This window comes from Artibeus jamaicensis, unplaced genomic scaffold (genome assembly GCF_021234435.1).
Source record: "Artibeus jamaicensis isolate MK-2021 breed Jamaican fruit bat unplaced genomic scaffold, CSHL_Jam_final contig_3176, whole genome shotgun sequence".
In the NCBI taxonomy this organism is placed as follows: Eukaryota; Metazoa; Chordata; class Mammalia; order Chiroptera; family Phyllostomidae; genus Artibeus; species Artibeus jamaicensis.
In genome coordinates, this window is record NW_026521740.1 from 6,914,115 (window position 1) to 6,937,748 (window position 23,634).

General features: G+C 50.0%; 1 protein-coding gene across 5 annotated transcripts in view; it reads left to right on the plus strand.

Annotated features, from left to right (window-relative positions):
* The window catches only part of SASH1 (SAM and SH3 domain containing 1), a 164,128-nt gene extending 147,137 nt beyond the window's left edge, over positions 1-16,991 (plus strand). For all 5 annotated transcript variants that reach the window (XM_037156811.2, XM_053663433.1, XM_037156807.2 and 2 more), the window contains 7 exons: positions 6-175; positions 909-1,118; positions 1,847-1,997; positions 5,937-6,050; positions 10,036-11,153; positions 12,426-12,557; positions 13,653-16,991. In XM_037156811.2, coding sequence (XP_037012706.2) covers positions 6-175; positions 909-1,118; positions 1,847-1,997; positions 5,937-6,050; positions 10,036-11,153; positions 12,426-12,557; positions 13,653-13,916 — 2,159 coding nt within the window. In that variant the 3' untranslated portion in view covers positions 13,917-16,991. The remainder of the gene's footprint in view (positions 1-5; positions 176-908; positions 1,119-1,846; positions 1,998-5,936; positions 6,051-10,035; positions 11,154-12,425; positions 12,558-13,652) is intronic.
* Positions 16,992-23,634: the final 6,643 nt, after the last annotated feature.

Here is a 23,634-nt window from a genome sequence, read left to right on the forward strand (position 1 = left end):
TGCAGGTGGTCAGACAGTGAGCACCACTGATTCCTCGACCAGCAACAGGGAAAGCGTCAAGTCGGAAGACGGGGATGACGAGGAGCCCCCCTACCGGGGCCCCTTCTGTGGGCGTGCCAGGGTGCACACCGACTTTACACCCAGTCCCTATGACACAGACTCGCTGAAGCTCAAGGTGCGTCTCTGTCTGGCCTTACACCTGGGCTCTTCAAGGGCATTCTGTTCTTGCTGTTGAATGCTGGGCTGCTGTGGTGCTCCTGACCGGTGTCTTGGCGGCCTTCATAAGCTGGTCTTCTCCTCAGTGAAAAACAAAACAGAACCAGCCAGCATTTGGCACAGCGGTGGGACTTGTGCTATTCCTCTGTCCTCACCACTTTGTCCTCCTGGCCCTCACCTCTGACCTCAGCATCCCTGTAGAATGTCTGTTGCCCTCTAGCCTCTAATTTCTGTACTTTCTTCTGCTGGAGAAACCTGACTACTTTCTCTCTATGGTCAGTGGGATTTATATGGGACAGATGGCATTCCACAACATGCATGTAGTGGTTACAGAGTGGGGATTGCCGCCGGCATTTGATTCGGGGGAAATCCTTTCTCTAAGCCCTAGGAGCTCTGGCTGATGGCGAGGCGTTCAGAGAGCCGGGCACCCACACCTGGCCATGTGCACTGCGGGGCACCTCACCCTGTGGGGCAGGGGGTGGAGGGCATGAGACTCTAGTCTGCATGGAATCCAGCGTAGTCAGGAGGGTCCCTCTGGCCTTCTCCCAAGCCCCCATTCGTAAGGTCACTCGTGGAACCCCAATTCTGCCCTTCCTAGTGTTTTCACATCCACATGATTCATTCATCTCGTCAGTTGTGATTCATGCTTGGAAATGTGTCTAATGGAAAAGTCTTTGTTCCCTGGGCCACAGAAAGGAGACATCATCGATATCATCAGCAAACCACCCATGGGCACCTGGATGGGCCTGCTGAACAACAAGGTGGGCACCTTCAAATTCATCTACGTGGACGTGTTAAACGAGGAAGAGGAGAAGCCCAAGCGCCCCACCAGGAGGAAGAGAAAAGGAAGACCGCCCCAGCCCAAGTCTGTGGAGGATCTCCTCGATCGCATTAACCTGAAAGTCAGTCCCGTCCGGTTGTGGTCACGCATTGCTTCTCCTTCTAAACTAAGCCAGCGGGAGGGGACACTTGCAGGGACAGGGAGGGGGTACCACGTCTTCCAACACGGGCGGCCCATTATTACGATGAGCTGCCTTTGACCTCTGCTGCGGGCATTAGCTGAGCCCCAGGTCAGGATTTGCTGTTAGCACCCGAAGAAACAGCTTCCCAGGAGCTCTGAGCATCGAGCGCCTGCCAGGAAGGGCAGCAAGCAGCAAGCCCTGCCCCCCTGCACCCTCGTCTCCACAGAGACCGTGAGGGTCCCCCCCACACCTCCCACCACCCTTCCTGACATCTACTGAGGGGCGGGGGCTGCAGTGGCAGGTCGTGTCCCCCTTGCAACACCCTCCTGTGTCTCGGGAAGTCGCAGTCCTTCCTGGAAAGGAAAGAAGAACCTCCCCCACTGCACACCGTGTGGCACCAAAGGCGGCAGCTCATAGCAAGGGCACAATTAAAACGCAAGCCAGGGGAGCCCGTCTCAGCCCGCGTCTTCTCAGTGTGTGTCTTCTTAACCCGTGGTTAACCATCTGCCTGCTGAGCCGCACGACCGGGAGGCGCAGATGCTTACAAACGATGCTTCCTTATCTTTCAATGAGCACAGAAAGGATGACGGGGAAAGTTTAGGGGTTCGAAGCTGGCTGTGGGTCATGGGCTGCGCCTGCTGATGCACCTGGTGTTCTTCCCCTCACAGGAGCACATGCCCACCTTCCTGTTCAACGGGTATGAAGATCTGGACACCTTCAAGCTCCTGGAGGAGGAAGACCTGGATGAGTTAAATATCAGGGACCCGGAACACAGAGCAGTTCTCTTGACCGCGGTGGAGCTGTTACAAGAGTATGACAGTAAGTGGTCCCCCCCCCCCCCACGCAGGGGTGTTCATGCCAGCGCTCCACGTTGGCCGGGTCACCAGCAGTCCTCCTCTGAGCAGCCAGCACGTGCTCCGGTCCCCGGAGTCACCTGTTTGGCCCTGCTCTCTCCACAGTCGAGGTCGATTTTGTGTGATGTCATCATAGCACAGAGACACACTATTCCCAGGGCAGGCCTTCCTGGCAAAGTGGGAGCAAGGGGAGACCTTACTGCCGATGTCGTTTCTGGCGTGTGTCTAGGTCCCGGTAGTAGTTGAGGGAAATGCTGCTGCAAGTGGCTGAGAAGGGAATTACAGTTTCCTGAAGAAACACAGTAGACGTCGTGCTGCGAACTCTCGGGCTGTGCAGGTCCTTAGGGTTCCTGGGCAGGAACCGGCCTGACCAACTGGAGGTGTGTTGCGCAGCCGAGGGTTAATCACGTCTCAAACACACGAGTTCTTTTCTCACTGAATAGATGAGCTCGTGAATAAGTGAAATTCTTCAGCTTCCATTAAAAAAGCAGGAAAAGGCTGCTGTGAATGCGCAGAGCAGAGAATTCGGTCGCAGAGGCTGAAATGATAGCTCATTTTTACAGCCCGTGAATGGAATTCAGTGGGCTCACGGCTTTTATGAAGTGTATTTGAATACATGGCATCCTGTGCTCCATTAACTTAGTCTTATCTTGCTCTTTACTCTTCAGTCTGACATGAGAAATACCCCTGAAATTACTCATCACAAAGGAAGCATCATTTCCAGTTACTGAATTCCAATGCCTTTTATTTCACGTGCTCTGCTTCAGGGATATCAGTGGCTAATAGCATTTCTATTGGTAAGACACACCGAAACTGTGGTTAATGGTGGAAAAAAATTATACGTGACTGAAGGTATCGGACCCAGGAGATAGGGAAGCAAGTGTCTCTCTCAGCCCAGGGACACTTACTTCTGCTCAGAAGGCCCTCCCCCTAAATTAACTGAGAACATGGGGGGACCAGGCGCCATCATAGACATGTCTGAACCTTAGGTAAACGCACTGCCTTCGCTGACAGATCTGCAGGGAGTTGCGTTCTGCAGCACGTGGTGGTTTATGACCAGGTGTCCTTAGTGTTCGCGTTGTGTCTTGGGGGTCTGTGGCCCGGCTCTGAGTTAAAGAGCCTGGCCCAGGGCCTGGCGTGGCCAACCAGCTTTATTAACAGCAATTAAAGTTAAATCATCTGGTCTTCTGGACCACATCTGCTCCATAAAATAGCTCGTTTGCTCTTCCTCAGATTCGGAGAACAGCTGGTTTATGAGCCCTACCCATTTTGTCCTTCACCATTCAGAACCTAAGAGGAGCAATGCTAAAAACTTGAATGTAACACAGGCTCTGGGCTGAGCCTCTGTTGTAATCTTATTGGCTCAGACCCGTTGTCCTTCCTGGAACCACATACTGTGGTTTGCACCAGGAGAGATTTTATTTTGCAAGAGGGAATCTTTTTTATTTTTTTTTGTAAGAGGGGATCTTTGCCCAGCAGCGATGCTCACTCAGATGTGCAAGGAGTGCTCTTTGCTTCTTCCCAAATCTCATTTCAAACGTAGGCTGTGCTGCCGCCACAACATTCCTAACGCATAAAACAGCACTTCTTGTATCGGCTCTAAAACAGCGGCTTCCGGGGCTCGGGGGTGCTGATCAGTGACAAGACCCTGGGTCCAGATTTTAAGATTTTATGTCCAGTTCAGTTCTGTGTTTAAACAGTATTCTACATGACCGGTAACGCAGAGGAACACAGTAGATGTATGTCCAACTGAATGTCCATACACGGGACAGATTCAGAGAGCGACACAGATTTCGGAGATCTTGCGAACCTTCGTCCAGCTCAGCCCCCCAAAGAGCAGGAAGCAGAGCCACCAACTGCCCTATTGCGCCCAGGCCTGGGCAGTGCCAGCCTGCCTGCTGGGTTCCCTGTGGGAGAGACTCATGTCCGACCACAGTGGGGTTTCAGCCCCACAACCCAGTCCTCTGCTCTTGTTTGTCTGTGAGAAGTGTCATGGTTCTAGCTCACCTCCTTTCCTCTTTGTACCTTGACATTGATTATAGTCAGTACAGGGAGAGGATACGGCCTTGACTCTGCTGCACATCTAGGGGGCACCCCGCCTCTTCGTTCTCTCTGATGTAGGTTTCTGCTCAGTAGCTGCCGACTGAAAGAAAGTGACAGTAACCCCTTGACGTATGCCTCATGGTTCTGTAAACTGAACCATTCTCTAGGCAGTGTGAATGGCCCCTGCCCTCTGGGCAGGTACCGAGCTGTGTCTGGTGACAGTGGCATCCCTAAAGAGGCAAACATGGGCTGTGTCTTCGTGCAGTGGCAGGGGCAAGTTTTCAGTTCGAGTCCTGTTGATCAGCACCTTGGAGTTGCTGTAGCTGAAGCAGTACACTGAACTGTCTTACCGGGACAAACTACGTTAATTCCCCTTCCCGGGCTGTAAATGATGCTTCCAAGCCCTCAGTTTAGAAGTAATGCTACTCCCTAAATAACATGCTAGGCTGGGACAAAGGCCACTCCAAATCCGCAGACCCTTCCACACAATGAGGACATCACCCTAGAATGTTCCACTTCCTGTGCAAGGGACAGGGTAGGATTTGCTCTTGTGCTTCCAACTAGTTCCTTTTTCATTAATCATTTTAAAAGGAGCGCTTCCCAACTTGGGGGTCTAATTTAAGGGCCTGCTCTGCCACGGTTTCTGCCACGATTTGTGTTATAATATGCTTTCCACATGTCGGATGCAAACAGGAAGTGGCGGGCGGGCCGCCGAAACAGCCGGCCCGGGGGTGGAATGGCAGTCCCTCTGCGCTCCCACAGTTTATTTTATTTTTTTAATGACCTGAGAAAAGGCATCAGATTTCTGGTCTGTTGATTTCTTCCTTCTTTGTGTGTGTGGTAGGGCAGGGAAGACAAAAGGAAAGTCATTCCTCGTGCAACATGGTTGTTTTATGTAGAAGATATTTTCTTAGTTTCTGTGTAACGTGACCACGCACACGCTCTGCTCAGTAATACAAAGAGGTTCTTCCCGGAACCGCAGTCCCAGGTCAGGCCACACATGCCCTTGTTGTGCGATGCTCCACACTGCTGTCTGGAGAAGGCCCCTGGGACTCCCCGCGTGACTCGCACCAGGCAGACGCTCACGCCACAGGAGCATCTGCGCCTCTTTAAAAGGCCTCCTTCTAATGTAGCTGTCCACCCCAGGGACAGTCGTTACTGGGCACCCCGGGTAGAGCGTGCCCGGAGCCTGGCCCTCTGAACGGAAACGCTGACCCAATGCAGAGAAGGAAAGCCTGCTCACTGGGTGCAGCCGTCACGGGCACTCACCCCTGGGCTCTTGTTGGCACAGGGCTTATGTCCCCTTGTGTCACCGAGGCCACAGATTGCTTGAAAATTAGAATAAAATTTGGCATTTCATTTGACTCATTTATATTAGCTTCTCAGTTTGGAAAGCATGAGACAAATAGTTTAAGACACGCATCTTAGGGATTTCCAAAAGGCAGAGGATCTAACATTGCCTCGTGAAGGGGACATGCTCACGCTTAACATCTGCGCCGCTTCGCCATGGCACCGGCCCTCCGATTGCTGCCCCCCACCCCCACTGTGGACACGATGCTCAGAATTCTTGTCTTAGTGACTGGGCCCAAGGCCAAAGTGACCATCTGAGTAACTTCCAGGTATCAACATACTCCAAGTATGTACTCTCAATCTCCAAATTTATTTTCATGTGATACTCGAAAAGAAAAGAAAAATGTTTGGATGTTACTCTTTTTTTTACCTCATTCTCCCAGGAGCCTAAGCCTAAAACAAGCACCATGTGCGCGTCAGTCACTGAGGGTAAAGCCAGGCTCTGGTTGACCTGGAAACCTCCGCTTTTCATTCCCTCTGTGATCTCATGCTTCGTGTTCCCCTCCTGCAGGCAACAGCGACCAGTCAGGGTCCCAGGAGAGGCTGCTCGTGGACAGCCAGGGCCTGAGCGGATGCTCCCCCCGAGACTCGGGATGCTACGAGAGCAGTGAGAACCTGGAAAACGGTAACATCCGCACAGACAACGTGGCGCGCATCTTTATTGCGAACTTCTGGGTCACTTTCTAACATCTGTGCTTTGGCTGGTGGCTGTCTCCCTTCCTCCACCCGAGCTTTTGCGAAGTCCTGGCAATAGAAGGAGGAATTTTTCCAAGATTATTGGTGCTTAATTAAGATCCTTAGGAAGAGTGAATGCCCCTCAAGAATCTAGGCAACTGATGTTCCTGAGAAATGACCGCAGCAGTGTTCTCATCCCTTACCTTTCTGTCCCTCTTAGGGAGTGAGTGTTCAAGACTAACCCTGTGAGTCAGAGTGTCAGGGAAAGGGACCCTTAGCCTGCCACTGTCCAGAGACCCTTAGAGTCTCCACACCCAGTGTAGGTCATGAAAAGAGCCATGGAGTTTAAAGTGAGGGGACCAGGGGCTTGGGCCTTGAATAGAACATCTGTGAGCTGAAGACTTTGGTCAGGTGACTTCATGTCTCTGAGCTCCCTTACTACTTCTGAAATAGTAAGATAAGTTTCCCTTTCATGGATAGTTATAAGACTTAAACAGAGCAGTAAGATATTGACAATACTCAGCATTTACTGAACACTGACTGTGGAACTGGGCAGTGCACTGGGAGCTTATGTATGTGTTACTGACTATCACTCAGACCCTGCAAGGCACATCTCACAGACTTGGGAGCAGACAGACAGACTGTATAGTGACTGCAGCCGTTGCTCTGTCTTCAGACCACGCCCCTCAGCTGCCAATGCCTACCCCCACCCCCCCAGCTCCTGAGAGGCTCCCGGCCAGTACTTTAGACCTCACTGTCCGACACCACGTGCATTTCAGGTCCTCACTCCACTCGGTGGCATCCGATATCAACCAGAGGTGCCTGGGCTTCACCGAACTTGAAGCCAGAAGGGATGTAGTTTGTATTTGTTACTGCAATAAGTACTTGCAAGAACCATGGCTTGATTAAAATAAGTGCACCTGTTTTTAAACAAGAACAAAGGCAGCACATACCACAGGGGACCTCTTTGCATGCGTCTTTGCCGAATGAGGGTTTGCAGGAGCCCCTCTGAGTGCTTGATAAGCACGCCGGGGCACGCAGGGTTGGTTTCGTGGGCGCCAGCTCATCATCCCCCAGCTCAGTTTTTCTTCTTCCACACACAGGAAGCCTGAGCTGGGGTGGCCCTCTGTGTTTGGGCCTGGCCAGTGAGGCAGACAGGCTCGTTAGCTTGGGGCCCACAGTTATGGGGCGACTCCTTCCGCGGAGAGAGGTTCTGGCAGTGGTCCATCAGAGGCTACAGTCTGAACATACCTAATTGATAGGAAGAGAAAGTGAAAAGACTTTATTCAAACATTCATCACTTCATTTTTTTGGTGCAAGCTAGATCTCTGAAAATAAAGGGTCTATGGTTACATCTTAAAATACTATATTTTGTTTTTTAAAAAAATCTCAAGAGTTACAACCAGCTACACAGAGCACAACTGCCCCCATCTAATAGGGCACTTCCTTCTCCCTCGGAAAGCCTGGCTGCAGCTCAGTGACGGTCCCCACGCTCCCCACGTGCGCATGGCTGGGCCAGCCCCACCCACGGTCTGGCCACTGGGAGTGACTGGAGAACCTGTGTCTGTGCCCCTAGTGGGAGCACTCTGCCCCTCCCACACCCACGGCAAACGGTGGCCTGTGTGACCCGGTGGCGGGTAGAATACGTCCTCCACAGTTGCATGCGCATGACAGATGTTTGGGGACAGCAGGACCAGCCATAGATTTCATTTGGAAGGCAGTGCAAGGTACATGACAAAGGCCTGAAATTGCCGGCAGTGTATAGTTCAGACAAAAGCACTGGAAAAGCAAGATGTTCTCAGAATAGATGTGGCTTTTCATCTTTTTGGATTTGTCCACTTAATAGTTGAAGACATGGGACCTCGCCCACTCTGGCCCTGCCTGTTGTTTATTCAGATATTAAATCAGGCTGCACAGTCTATTCTAGTTCTCACTAGCAAGGCATTTTCATAGAAGGGAAAGTAAACGAAGGTGTGTTTAAAGGAGCCAGTGTGTTTTATGCAGTTCATAACTTCTGGCTTTTAACTGTGACCCGTGGCAGGGTCCTGCATTCCTCAGGGACCACGGGGGTGGAGCAGGGGATGGTGGGAGGGATGGTGGCCACAGAGCGGGTGGGGCTGTGCCTGGGCTTTTGCCTAGGGCCACCCTGCAGCTTTGATCTATTTCACAATATAAATGAAGCTTCATTTGAAAATGACTGGCTGCCCAAGTCCTGTTTCCTGAAAAAGAGTTACTCTGTTACCATGATGGACTCAGGACTAATCTTCTCCTTTCTGACCTCTCTGTTGTTCTGGTTCATAGTTAGCTTCTGATATCCGTTCCTCCTGGCTGCTGTGCGAGGTGGACAAATCCCCTCCAAAACACGGGCAGCCGTAAAACCCAAATTGTGTGTCTTCTGTGTCCTTTTCTTTACGCAATAAAAACCAACACTTGAGTGTTGGGAAGTATCAGGTCCATAAGGAAAACCATTTACCAGATTGCCCACCCATCAGGGTCACAAAGCAGTGGCATCTTCAGTGTCTCAGCGGCTGCTGGGGGCACAGCAGTTACCGGGGAGGAGGGTGATTTGAGGGCCACACATCTGTTGCTTTCCTGTCCAACAATTGGGGGGCAGTTGGTGGGAAATTTCAGAGAAATTGTCAGTGGAATGGGCCCCGGTGACCTCAGTACCACCATGGGTGGCTCCCCCAAGCTTCTACTTATAGTAAGACCAGAAGCAGCAATAAAGGGTTCCCCTCAGTTACTGGAAGACCTTCATGAGAAATGGTCAGGGCAGCCACTTTCTAGCTGCCATCTGAATCCCATTGTGTAGCCCATGGGTTGGTATTTTTATTGAGCAGTTATTAAATTAAAGCAGGGGTGTCAAACTCATTTTTCACCAGGGGCCCCATCAGCCTCCAGGTTGCCTTCAAAGGGCCAAATGTAATTTCAGCTCCTTAACAGTTATAGAGTAGTTACATTTACACAGTCCTAAAATTATTTTGATCCTCTGAAGGCAACCACGAGGCTGATGGGACCCCCGGTAAGAATAAGTTTGATGCCCCTGGACTAAAGCAAAGCTTTTTAAACTGCTGCTTACAATTCATCAGTGGGTTGGGAACCATGTTAGAGGCTCATAAACCACAGTTTTGTAAGACAAAATTGAATAGAATATATGAGGGAGCTTTTGGCAGGGGTGGGGAAGGATATTGAATTCTCAGTGAAGCTTATCAATCCGTGGTATGGTCGATACCAATCAACAGTTGTCACATAAGCAAATTATGTCCGGTTGATGGTTCACTTATTAGTCTGACAGTTTGTTTTAATCGGGGCTGACGTTTCATGGGGAATTAGAACCTTGTCAATAGTTTACAGGTTGCCTCAGGCAAAATACTCACTTAAGCTTGTTCACTTACTTTTAGGATTCATTTCTAGGATTCATTTCTTTTATACACAGAACACTAAGAGGGGCGGGCTTAGAGGAAGGTGTAATTTGAGAAGTTAGTAGTGAATCAGTCCTAGGGGGCACCATTTATAGAACCTGTCCCAGAACTCAGTCCGACTCCCCTCTGTGACCATGACCTCAGGAAACTATTCAGAAATCCCATCTGTGTGGTTTCTGGGTGGGGTTCAGGTGATCAGCCCTCTTCCACACTGACAGCAGCTGGGACAGACAAGAGGCCTAGACTTACTTTACTGCCTGACACACTGTACTTCCTTACCACGTAACTCAGTTAATCCAGCCTCCATGCACCCATTTATGAAGGCTTTAGAATTTTTTCTAAGAATAAAAACAAGACCATAATAACCCTATTGTCACTTGATGTCATGAACAGTGATTTTCTGTCCTTTGGTGTATGCAGTTCAGCAATGGGCTGTAAGAGTTAGCACACCTTTCCACATCAGTTTGATTCTCCTTTCAAGCGGTGATTGTAAAGTATTCCCTTGTCTCGCAGGCAAAACCCGGAAAACTGGCCTCCTCTCTGCCAAGTCCTCCACCGAGTCTAGCTTGAAGTCTTTCAGCAGGAGTCAGCTGGGCACCTACCCGACCTTGCCTCTGCCGAAGTCGGCGGACACACGGAAGCCAGGGGAGGAAAGCAGGCTGGGCCGTGGTCTGACCCCTCACGCTTTCGAGCACCGCGATCCGCCCTGCGTGACGGGCTTCAATAGAAACCGGAGAAGCCTCCCCGTCTCCATCTGCCGGAGCTGCGAGACCCTGGAGGGCCCCCAGCCGGCGAAGGCCTGGCCCCGATCCCATTCCCTGGACGACCTTCAGGGAGAGCCTGATGCTGGAACAGATGTGCCTAGTGCAGCGACGGAACCCTCCCCTCAGACTGCGCCAGAAGTGCCCCAAAAGCCAGCCCCCTCCATCGCCAAGGTCCCCAGCCCCAAAGGAGATTCTGCCGTTGACAATGCATTGCTACTGACCCAAAGCAACAGGTTTTCTGACCCTCAGAAAACGACTACTAAGAAACCGGGCGGCTCGAGGGCAGCCCCTTCGCGTAGCCTGTCCCCTCCCCCGTGTTTACCCAAAACCCGTGATGCTCAGCCTCCCGGAGTCAGACACAGTTTAACAAGGACTGCTCCTGAGGGCCACCGAAAAGGACTCGACTTTGAAGGAAACTGTCACCCCCCGGGCACCAAAGAAGGTGAGCAGAGGGGCCCTGAGGCCAAAACGCCCACCAGACACCCTGCACAGCCTCCGCCTGTTCCTGCCAAGAAGAGCAGAGAGCGCCTGGCCCTGGCCAACGGCCTGCACCCCGGCCCCCCGGCCCCCAGTGCACCGTGCCTGCCCCTGAAAAAGGGCGGCTCCAGCGGCCCCAGCGACTGCCACTCACCCCAGGCTCCTAGACCTCCCTCCAGGCAGGAGCCCAGCAGCCCTCCGAGCTCGAGGCCGCCACCCTGGCTCTCAGAGCTGCCCGAGAGCGCGAGCCTCCAGGAGCATGGCGTGAAGCTGGGCCCGGCCCTGAGCAGGAAGATCTCCTGCGCCCGGGGGGTGGATCTGGAGATGCTCACTGAGGACAAGTTGCGAGCTGAAGGCATCGATCTCACCGAGGAACCGTATTCTGACAAGGTATCAAAGGCCCTGGCCCCACTTCACAGGCCTGTGCTTTCATGAGCTCAGCAGCCAGGCGAGAGGAACCTCAGCTAACCCAGGAGGTCAGCTTGGAGGTGGGGGCCACTGTGGCAGTGAGAGCTCAGGGGGTCCACAGCAGGGGCCTCTGCCACCTGGTGGTGGCACCAGTGGGAGCACAGTGTCCAGGTTCAGTGCAAATACAGCTTTGGAGCTGCTTTCCTTTCTCTTTCTTTTTCATTTTGCCTGTTTTTAATTGTTGGCAGCTATACATTGCAGGGAGAACTGCCCATCAGTACCAGGACTGGTTCCTGAAAGGCTTGGTTTAGAGGAGAAGACAAATCTGAGGTTCAGTTTTCCTCCCTTAACTCAACATGTGTGATTTTTAGACACTAACAAATCCACATTTCATTTTCTTGTATGTAAAATGAAATTAATAATAACCTACATACCTACCTCTTAGAGCTATTTTTAGAAACAAGTAAAATAAATGTGAACATACTTGAAAATTATAGAACCCTATTCAGATATAATAATTACATAATTACCTTGTATGGGTAACAGGGGAAAGATTATGTGGAAATGCCATGGTACTAAAAACATTGAGCTCTATAATGAAAACTCATTTCTCATTTAAAAAAAAAAGAGTAGATCAACCAGTCCCACAACGACACTGAAAACAAACGAGAATGGATAGAGCCGTACGTGGCTCCTGGAAATGCAAGCTCTGTTCTAATGCAGTCCCGGAGGTCTTCGTTATAAAGGTGTTATGACCACGAATGCCAACAGTGACATCCTCCTTCTCCTTAGTATCTGGGGAATAAACCCCTGTGAATGAGAAGCAGTGAGGATTCTAGTCCACGGTCAATGCCGGCCGGCTGATACAGTCCTACTAGCTGAGGCGTGGCAGTAGACATCTGCAGAGTAAGAAGTTTGCCCCTCGCCTCTGCAGTTCAGGAGTGGTCTTCAAACAAACATTTTGCCAAACGATCAGGCCGAGTGAGCTGAGGGCATTCACCCCCCAAAATGTGGGATGATTGAGTTTCCAAACATTTTCCTGGAGTTCGTTACTACCCAAAGCATAAACATGTAAAGTATTCCCTCCAAAACATCCTGACTACAGAGAAAACGTATTCCCTCGCAGTGAAAACTTGAGGTGCAATTTCCTAGTAGCTCAATGTCTTATCCTTCCCACCGTGTGTTTGCTGTTCTGGGAGAAAGAAAGGTCCTTGCCACACCACCTGACACCTCCTTTCTGTCCCCCCCACCCAGCACGGCCGCTGTGGGATTCCCGAGGCCCTGGTGCAGAGATACGCGGAAGACCTGGAGCAGCCAGAGAGGGACGTCGCCGCCCACATGGACCAGATCCGCGTGAAGCTGCTTCGTAAGCAGCACCGCATGGCGGTGAGCAGCCCCGCCCCGAAGTTCTAGCCCATTTCATCATAGAGCTTCGTGAGGAGCAGACGGGCCGCCACTGTCAAAGGAGACCCCCGGTTGGGGAGTCAGTCCACAGTCAGCCCCCAGAGTTTTACATAAACACCATTTAGAGAGAGAAAAAGTGAAACCACCCACACTCCCAGCACTATGAAAAAGCAGAAAGCCCATCCGGTCATTTGCCTGCACGTACACAGTAGTAAACGCACGGCTTTGAAACCTGGTTGTTTTCCATGGTCTGAGCACAAATCTGGTTCTCTCACTAAACTTCCATTATAGTATCAGTGTTTCAGAGTGTGTCCGGGTTTAGCCAGTCCATGTTGATGAAACATTTAGGTTTTTTCCAAGTTTTTAATTTTCAATAAGCCTTCCTAGGCATCTGAGGCTCGTCTCAGAGGGCATGTTACTTTAAGAGGGTGTACGTCGTCAAGGCTGCACAAGACCCCAGGGGTCTGCAGGTGAGATGGTCAGTTACTTCTTGAAAGGTACAGCATTTGGTCTTCCCAGGCATCCAGTATAAGGGTTTACTTCCCTGCCCTAGCCAGTACTTGTTACTGTTTTAGATTCTTTGCAACTATATTGATAAAATGTTTAATCTGCTAGTTGTTAATATGGATTCAAGAGAATCTGCTTTATAAACGCTCGATCACTGAGTATTTTCCTCTCCACACTGTCTCTCGGGACTGCCTCTTTACTCAGTCACCTTAGGTGTGTGGCGACTGACTATAAGAGATGCTTCCTTGAAGAGTGTGTCACCGTGAGACACCACAGCCAGAGATATAGATAGATGCTCACAGTTTGGAGAGTTGGACACATGACTGGGGCTATATTTTATTCTGAGCACCTTCCAGAGCCTCACACACCTCCTTGAAAATTTTTCTCGCCTTTGAAAAGTTAAGGAAGGGCTCTTTCTGCTACTCCTGGTCTTTGACATGTCCCAGCATCTTCGTGTCCTGGTAGCATGGCGGTGACTGTGTTGGCAGCGGCCTTTTCTGGGCATCCAAGCTTCGGCCCTCTGATGGCCTGTGTGGAGGCGTCCTCAGATTGTTCTCTCTCTTCTTCCAGATCCCAAGTGGTGGGCTCACAGAGATCTGCAGGAAGCCCCTCTCTCCCGGCTGCATCTCGTCCGTGTCAGATTGGCTGATCTCCATCGGTCTGCCCATGTACGCCAGTGCCCTCACCGAAGCGGGGTTCAGCACCCTGGGCCAGGTGCCTTCTCTGTCCCACACTTGCCTTCAGGAGGCCGGCATCACCGAGGAGAGACACATAAGCAAGCTCGTGTCTGCCGCCAGACTCTTCAAACTGCCGCCAGGCTCCGAGGCCATGTAGCCAGGCCCAGGATGGACCTCCCTGGATGAGAGCCACCCTTTCACTGTGCTTACGATGCCGATGCAACTGCTCCTTCCCGGGACAAGCAGACCAGATCCAGGGGAGCGGCCCAGTGTGCGGCTAAACAGCTCAAAGCCTCGGCATAGGACCAAGGGACCCTCTCTTTCCCAGAAAAGCCCCTTTGAGGAAATTGGTGTGGTTCTCTTCAACCCCCCAAAGAAAACACAAGCGCTTATTTTTATTTCCAGAACAGAATAGAACCAAGATGCCAACTCGCCACAAATGCTGTGCCTCCGGTCTGTCTTGGCGCGCCAGGAAGAGGGCTTGGGGGCAGAGGGAGGGGCAGCTGTTTCCTCTCTGATAGGGCCCTTGACCTTCTGCCCGTCACCCTGCAGGATACCCGAGGACCAGGCAGGCTTAGCTAGGCCAAAGTAACAGACTCGGGAGTGACTGTACACGGTTGACGTGCTCATTGGTTCAAAAGTAAGAAAATCTGTCTGCACTAGGGAAAAGAAAGTCCTATTCTCCTTTAGATAAACAAGAGACATTTTAATAATTGCTTTCTAGCAATCAGCTTTTATTTGCCTTAATACGAGCTTTCAAGCAGTTATCTAAGTCGTGTTCACTACCCTGTAACCATAGTTCCAGATCTTCCGCTTAGACTGCCGTCTCACATATCCGGTTGTTTCCAGCAAAGAAAACGGGCTTTTCTGATGATCTCATTCTAACGTGGCTTATTCTGTGGGAGTGTGTCTCAGGCACCAATTTCATACCGGTGTTCAGTTGTTAAACCAACTACAAACTCCAGAGAAAAACTATCCAAAATTCACCAAGCTGTCATGTGTGTACATGGGAGTGTTTGGGGACCGGGGGGGGGGGGGGTTGGGGGTGTATAGTAACTGCCTTTCTTTTGACTCTGTGCGGTGTCCTCACCGTGGTGGTCACCGTGGTGGTCGCCGTGGTGGTCACCGTGGCACAGCGCTGCTGCCTCGCCTCCCAATGTCTCCACCCGCGCGTCCCACCCCCAGCTTGCCCACAGTCCGCCTTCCCCAGCGGCCGTGCAAGGCTGACTTGTCCAGAAAGACGTTTTCCAAAAGGGAATTAGTTTAAGAGAGCTCTTTAAGTTTTTTCTTCAGTTTTACCATTAGGATGTTATTTTTTCCTCTTTTCTTATTGAGATAGTTCTTTTAATTCAAATAAAGGTTCCTTGTGGAGCCAGACAAACCACCTTAGCTGTGTATTAAGTATTTGCATATTTTCCATTGTTTCCCACTGATTTCTGCCTATTCTTTCCTCTTTTTAGTCTTGCGTCTGACTTTCCAGCAGAGTGAAAGTCAGACAACTAAACTAGGAAGGTTCCCATTGCTTACAAAACGGTTTTGCTTTATGTTCTTACCATGAGCACTGTTCCAAGCATTGAATGTGATTATTTACAATAGGAACACTTGGAACACAAAGCCTTCATCAAAAAGCGATTTTGTTCATTACAAAGCCATCTTTAGTGTTTGCTTTATATACTTGTATCCATGTTCTGAGGAAAAGGATGTTCTCAGGTGATAAACTTTTTTCATGCCTTGGTATGCATTTTAAAAAATTATATATATATATTTCTTCAGTAATAATAGTTTCTGTAAGGTGCCATGTGAAGAAGTTGTGGAAATCTCGGATAAAAGGCTAACACTGCCAAATTTCTGTGGCACCCTTCAAAAGAGCCCATTTTTGTCCCGGTGGGTGGTGACCGCCCTGTTAGCAGAAACCCCCATCTCCGCCCCCAGAAGGAGCAAGGCTGCAGGGCCCTCCTGCGACCGAGACCCCGCCCTCAGCGGGCTCCTCTGCTGTTGGTGCAGGCCCATCTCCTGGTTTACGCTGCACCAACACCACACAAAGGTCCGAAAGGTAAAGGGGGAGAGGGCTCTTGTGTGACTTCCAAGTTTTCATTCACTTTCACTGTAACGTTTCCACTGAAGTAAAAATGGCACCGGAAAAAGGAATTTTCCGAGCTTGAGCTTTTGAGAATGCCAAACGGTAAGTTGTCAGCTCTTCTCCGGAGAGCATTGCCTCTGCAGAGAGAATTCCAGTTCAGGGACCACGGATAATTGTCGGTGGGAAGGTCTTCCTAATCTGAAAGGTCTGAGGTTGTTTTTTTACTTTATTGTGCTTTTGTAAATCCTTTTTTTTTTTAAATCATTAATACTCGTTTGGTCTTCTTTTGCTTTGAACTTTTCATCTGATCCTGGAAAAGCCTCCGTGTTTGTGTGTGACTTTTGACCGAGGTGGTTTGGGGCCACCTGTGGGCGGAGAAGGCAGGTGTCGGCAACGTGCAGGCTGACTCAGGTGCACCCGGCTCGGAATGTGGAGGAACAGAGAAAATGGTCTCTGGGAAGCACAAAAGAAACCTGGCCTGGTAGCCAGGCTCAGGTAGCTACATACGCATCGTGTGAATTGTCACTGAAGCTGTCGAGAAGGAAATGCCGCCAGCCCCAACCACTAGTTACATTCCCAAATAACCAAGTAGGAGATAGATGTTTTTAAGGCCTGCCTTAGTCAGAGGCCCCTTTCTCTGTCCTGAACCTGGGGGTGGGCAGCATTGGAAATTACTGGTGTATTGGTAATCAGTTCCTGACATAGCAAAGTTTGCTTTCATAACTGCAGCAAAAGAAGTCCGTTCACCAAGTCAGTGCTGTGTGCCTGTGCTGTATTATTTTCAGAAAAATAAGTCTCGTCGTCTGAGTCCAAGTCATCTTGATTTTAAATTGATAAAACAACTGTCAAGCAAGTTATATAACAACTAACAACATTGCACTTTCTGTATATGAAATCAGTATTTAAATAACTTATTTTTCTCCATTGCTGTTTTTAAACATTGTAAGTAGCTGTAATATACCAGTACCAATATGTTCTTGCGATTGCTTCAGCCCAAGAAAGCTGTGTATTGTTTTAAAAATTGTAAAAATTATTGTGATGATTCATTTAGCAAAAGAGAAAGGACAGAAGGGTTTTCCTATGTATCAAAACTTGTCTATAATTGTCATCTATGTACCTAGAAAAAAAAGTAAATAAATTTCTTCAGTTGAATATGCCTCTTTGGTTGTCCTGGGATATTTCAAATATTAATGGGAGAGTGTGGTTTAGTAAAATATGTTATAAAAGCAGTGGTAGCTATATATATGTACTTTTGCCACACTTTGCCACAGTGCCAATTCTCTTTACCAACTTACTGCACTTTTTCGTCAACTATTGCAAAATCAAGTCATATAATCACAGTGTCCTAAACCAGGAAGGGATTGGTGGAAATCATTGATTGTATAAGCTCATCATTTTCAGATGAAGAGTTTGAAGGCCACATAGGTCGTTGACTTGCTCAGTGTCATACAGTGAAAACCCAATTTTTGTATTGACAGAAAAAAATCAAGCTTGGGATACCCTAGAAACTAATCAGTCTGACAAAAGTCCTTCCAGCATTGGCGAACCACATTTGAGAAAAACGTGTTTCATATTGGGCGGGAGTGTGTTTGTAATAGAAAGTTTTGAGTGGATATCATGCACTTGAGACTTGAGACAGAACGACAGGGACTCACCCTCTGCTGGCCTGGCCACCCATTTGTTTCACCACAAAGGAGGGTATTACAGCGTGTGCTGATGGTTCAGAAGTGCTCTGTGTATTTGCAGATTTCACCGCGTATGCATTTTCCTGTACAGGAATGATGGCGCGTTCTTCACACGTCACCCTGCTTTTAAATTCATTGTATCTTGGAGGTCTTGACATGCTAGACCCCGCACCCCCGCCATTCTCTCACTGGCTTCGTGGTATTCAGTCATGCAGACAATTTGTTTAACCAGTACTCTGAAAAGACAAGCTTTTGCTGGTATAAAAAGCTGGTTTGGCCCTGACTGATGTGCCTCAGTTGGTAGGAACATCTTTCCATAGGTGAAAGATTGCGAGTTTGTTTTTCATAGCTGAAAAGATCCCTAGTCTGGGCACATGCCAGGATTGCAGGTTTAATCCCTGATCCGGTGCGTACCGTCCCTGGTCCAGGCACACGAGAGGCGGCCAATGGATGTTTCTCTCTCACGTTGATGTTTTCCCCCTTCCTCTCTCTAAAAGTAATGAAAATAGGCCCTTGGGTGAGGATAAAAATTTTAGAAAGCTGTGAGGAATAGCCTTATATTTAGCATGTGGAATTGGTGTGTTCAAAGTATGTATTTTAAATTTTGATACAATAATTTAAATCCACTGGTGGATTTTATCAAGGAAGCTTTACGGTTAAAGCTTTTATTTACGAACCATTGTCTTGATCCTCACTCCCTCAGTCCATTTTGTAGTTGGAAATATTGTGTGTACGCTTACAGTTGGCGTTCATCTGAAGTGCTACATTATTTTAAAGAACTAACCATACACATCTGATCTGACTTATCTCAAGATGGCTTCTAATATTCCATAGCTCATCTCAAAGAAATTACTTTTTTGTTAGGATTTCTAAGAAGATTTAACTGGATTCTTGTTTATTCTGACCTCACCTCATATATAGAAACAGGGTGAACTCAGAAGTTACAAAGAACATAAATTTGATTAGTGAAAAGAGTGAAGAGAAGGGTGGGACTCATTCTTTCACGACTCATTTGGAAGCCTTGGAATAATGACTTTCCTGTTAGCTCTGAAGACCAACTCAGAGCCAACACAGGGCTTCCTTGGAGAGAGAGACCCGAGGGGTGCGCGCTCCAGTGTAGGTCTGGGCACCTCATCAGGGGACCGTGGCAGCATTATTGGGAAGCGTTTCCAGTTCTTCACAGAGCACCCCTCCAACACGGACCGAGAAGAACACTCTGGAAAGGGGACTTGGCTGTCACCTCTGGGACACCTGAATAAAAACCCCTGAGAAGTCCTATCAAACCATGTTTGAGTCCCGTATGGAAGGATGGTCCAGGAGCCACCACAGTTAACAGTCATCTGACCAGAACTTGCCACCATCCCATTTGTCCCCACACGTGGGTCACAGCTCTCACGTCAGGCGCTCTTGTGGGTTTCCCTCCCCCCGGGCGCTCTGCCCTGGGACCTCTGCAGGACTAGCTCCCTCCTGCCCCTCCCGGTCAGAGGTGATAGATGTCTCAGAGCCTGTCCCCTCTCTGTCACCTAAAACTGCCCCCTCCCATGGCCTTCCCTTGGCCACCACACCCCATTCCCACACCTGCTCTGTTTTCCCCACGGCATTGGTCACTTTCTAAAATATACTTCATTTCTTTATTATGCCTGTTGCTTATTAACTGTCTCCTGCTGCAGTTGAAAGTCCAGGAATGCACAGGTTTGGTCGCTGATGAGCCTGAACATCTACACCTGACACATAGAACCTGTTGAGTGAATGACTGACTATCCCTGAATCACAAGCCCTGGAATCTTGAGTGTTAAAGCTGGAGATGGTCCGTTTTAATCCTCTCAGTTTACAGGTGGGAAACAGAGATCCGGAGAGGTAACAGGAGCTGCTGAGGTCATACTCAGATGGCTAGTGACAGAGTAGGTGACAAAGAAGCAGACGCTCTCTGCCAAGGCTTCGCTGGAGCATGTCAGCAACCGTGGCTTAAGAAGAAATCAGAACAAGCGAGAATTTCCCAGAGCTGTTTCCAGCAAACACGTTCTTGCTGAGGGAGTAGTTGCTGCAGCATACGGCCACCAGAGGGCACTCGTGTTCCAGATGGAAGGCCGAACCGGGCGCCTGCAGGGCGGGAGGTGAGAGGAGGAAATTCCGAGGTAGGAAAGTGTCCTTTCACATCGACATTTTCTCTCTCTCTCCCTCTTCCCCACAGCAAGGGGAAGCAGAGGGCACCGCCAAGCCGCGGACGAAATGAGGTGGTGGGAGGGAGCACAGGGCCGCCACTCCTCTCCCCAGTTATCAGCAAGACCTAGAGCCCTGCAACCAAAGCACCTATTAAAACACCATTGGAGAGTGTTGACTAGTGACCAGTAAAACTTACAAACTCCGCTTGTATAAACTTGGTGGAGCTCTTGGCTCCCTGCATCACTGCTTCCTTTAGCTCCCAGAGCCGGGTGACTCACCTCCCGCTGCTGCACAGAGTGGGGTTGGGGTCACTGAGTGCAGGGGTGCCCTGCCGCGTGCCCCATGCATGCCGAGCGAGCTGGGGGAGTGAGCTGGGGGAAGGAAGTGCTTAGGAGACCCTAAAACAAAGTCCTAAACTTTAGGACTTTAGGACTCATGCAGCGAGGTGGGAGACCACGCTCATTTTGTGTTTGTTTGTTTGTTTGTTTGTTTGTTTGTTTGTTTATGTGAATGGCGTTTTATGGCTGTGGCCCAGAGTAGCCTGACACTGTAAGACACTGGACACCATTCAGGCCTGATGCTCACGGAGCCTTTACACTGTGACTGTGCAGCGGACTCCGTGCACCCCATTTTACAGCGGAGGGACCCGCAGTCACAGAGGTGAAGGCAGAAGGGATGAGAGTCGAACTTGGTTTTTTATTTTATTACCATTATTTAATTCTCACTGGAGTATATGCTTATTGAGTTTAGGGAAAGAGGAAGGAAGAGAGAGAGAGAGCGAAAATGTCAATGCGAAAGTTAAACATCAATCGTTGCCTCTCACACATGCCCCAACTGGGGACTGAACCTGAAACCTTTTGATGTACAGGACAGTGTTCCAACCAACTGAGCCAGGGTGACCTTGGTGATTTTATTCTGAAGCCCTTTGGCTTAGCCGTTACTGAATAATTCCCTGGTTCTCAGCCAGAGCAACAGTCTGGGTTCCGCTGGGAAACCAGAGCAGCAGGAGACAGGCATCGAGAGGTTTGCTGCACAGATCGGCGTTCCTGAGCGCAGGGCTGGCTGGGCAGGTATGAAGGCCGTGGGGCGTGCTGCCAGGAACCTTGGCTGGAGCCCTCGGCCGGGTTGCAGCCCTGCCCACGGGCAGGATGGCTTCTTCCTTGGGGACACCTCGGCTCTGCTCCAAAGGCCTTTCCAAAAGTTGAATCAGGCCCACCCAGACTTAGTTTCCTTTACTTAAAGTCAACTGATTATGGACTTGAATCACAACTACAAAATGCCTCATTAGTGCTTGACTAAATAACTGAGGGCTGCAGCTGTCCTGGTTCAGGCCACAATAACAGAATCCCAAAGACCCAGTGGCTTATCAACAGCAGGAATTGATTTCTCGTGCTTCTGGAGGCTGGAAATCCGAGATCAAAGGGTGAAGATCGGCAGGTTCTGGGGAGTGCCCTCTTCCAGGTTCTTGTTGTGTCCTAACGAGGTGGGAAGACAAAGAAGCAGCCAGCTCTGTGGGGTCTTATAAGGGCACCAGCCCCATTCATGAAGCCCCCACCCTCAGACTCAATTCTGATCTCCTCCCGAAGGCTCTCCATCCTGATACCATCCCACCCCGGTAGAGGCTCAACACATGACCTCCGGGGAACACAAATACTCAGTTCGTGACAGTAGCGTAGCCAAGTGAATGCATTAAAAACACCGTCATACCTCAACAGCTTTTGAAAGGTAGGCCTCTTGGGCCCTACCCCAGACCAACTAACTGAATCTGAAACTCATGAGGTGGAACCTGGGCGCTCATTTCTCCTATTGCCGTATCTCTCCCCAGGATATCCTGGTGCATGGTGAAAATTAAGAACTTGGAGTGTCGTCAGGGAGCTGGGGGCCTTTGGAGTGTGAACTGAGCCCCCAGGACGTGCTTCACTGTGTTGGGATCATCCTAAAGAAGACAGTGCCCATGCTAGGCTGAGAGGAGACTCAGTTGTCCAGGTCACAAATGTCCCAGGGTAAATAGTGACTACTTGCCTTAAACAGAATCACTGCCAGTTACCACCAAGTGACTGCTTGGGTGTCTGGTATATCCACGTAGAAAGAGAACTAACTATTGTTTTTTCTGATAGCTTCTTCAAGTTCTGCTTAGCCAGGCTTGTAAGGACTCACATTCTAAACTCTGAGGGGGCTCAGGCTTTCCCCAGAGTGGGAGGTCTGGTTAGAAGTGGAGTCGCGTGGCTGGAGTCAGGGAGGCTAAACAGGCACTGGCCTCTCTCCTGGTGCCCCTCCCTTCCAGCATGGTCTGCACACAGCTAGTCAGGGACAGTAGACCCAGGAGAGCCCCTGTTTTTGTGGATGCGGGCCTCACTCGGGAGACCAGGTGGGGATGAGGCGGAACCCAGGAAAGCAGCCGAGAGCAGGGCTGCCTGAGCTCACTTCTCCATCACACGGGTAGGTGATAGGATAGGGCTGGGGGTGCCACCCTTGGGCCATCAAAGTGTGTCAGAAAGGTGGGACACTGTCCTCTCACACGGCTTTTTCTGAGGTTCACTTCAGTCCTTTCCCCATCAGCCAAGGCCAAACCACACCTAGCTCCAAGGACCCTCCTCTTGCCTTCCATGGCAGGTGCCAAGCTGGAATCTCTTCCAAAGGGCCGTGTTCTGGAAGAGCGGGTGTTTGAAGGGTTGACAGGAATGAGGATAAAGGGCAAGAAATTAGAACTTGCCCTAGCACTGGGGCCCGAGCCTCCGACTAGAGAGTCCTCTTTTCTCCTGATTTGGGCTCCTGGCCTCAGAATTGCTCACTGCTTCCAGAACAGTCCCGGTGCCCATCAGGGGCCCTCTCAGGAGAGCTGAGGTCCCGGATCCCAGGGCTGCAGTTCTCTGCACAGGGTTGTAGCTCCCAGCAAATCCCTGCAGCTTCTGGCAGAGTGGGTTCCGTGCCGTCTCCCGGGACACAGGGACAGTGTGTGAATTTCTTCCATCTTCCCCGGGGAGGGGAGGTTTCTGAAAGTTTTCCAAGGGCGCGTTCAGCTGCAGTCTAAATCCGGGGCTTTGGCTCCAGGCCAGGGAGGAGCCTCGTTTACTTTGGCACCTGGGCTCTTCCTGTTTGGTCCCAGGCTCAGGACTTAGGGAGCAGGGCTTTGCTGGGAGGCACAAGGTGTGATTCCACGTTGTCAGCACCGAAGGAGACTGACTTCCGGAGCCACCAGGGGCCGCATGTTCTTGCTTCCTCAGAATTGCTCCTTCGGCGGCTTTGAGGTTGAAGAGAACTGCCCACAAAAGAATGTTTGATGAGGGGTTCCTGGTGGTTGCATCACGTTATGAATACTCAAATTTTCCTTGCAGATATTTTTCCCCCTCCAAAATTAGAGAAAAGGTGTAGTGTTCATTTTGGGGACTCTATTCAAAAGGTACATGGAGGAGTGATGTCCACCAATCAAGGAGTCAACATTTTTCTTTAGGCTCATGGTTACCATGACCTGGAGAAGCCAAATCTGTGCCCCAAGCAGCAATGCTGGTTTTGCTCAGAGCGCTCTCGAAATGTGCAAATTGGACAATTAATTCACTCTTTTAGATTTGGCAGGGGAGGGAAGGAGGACTTGCCAGCATCCATTACGTTACCACAGCCCCTCCCAGACGTGCGGTAATTACTTGAGTGCTGTGAAGGCGACCAGTTGTGCTCGTGCCCAGGTTATCAGCTCCAGCTTCTCTCTCCCTTTTTTTCTACCCAGGAAGCAATATGTCATTAAGAAGAGATCTCGGAGGCTGTCCCTCCATCGACACTGGTGGAGTCACCAGCACAGTTCACCTGGCGGCCTCCTCCCCGCGTCACCTGCTGGATGTACCCAGGGAGCGGGGTGCCGGCCCACCTGGGTGGGGACCGCATGGCCACACTTTTCAGAGATCCAAGTGTTTGTCACAGTTTATTTATTTTCTTTTTTAAATTATATTTTATTG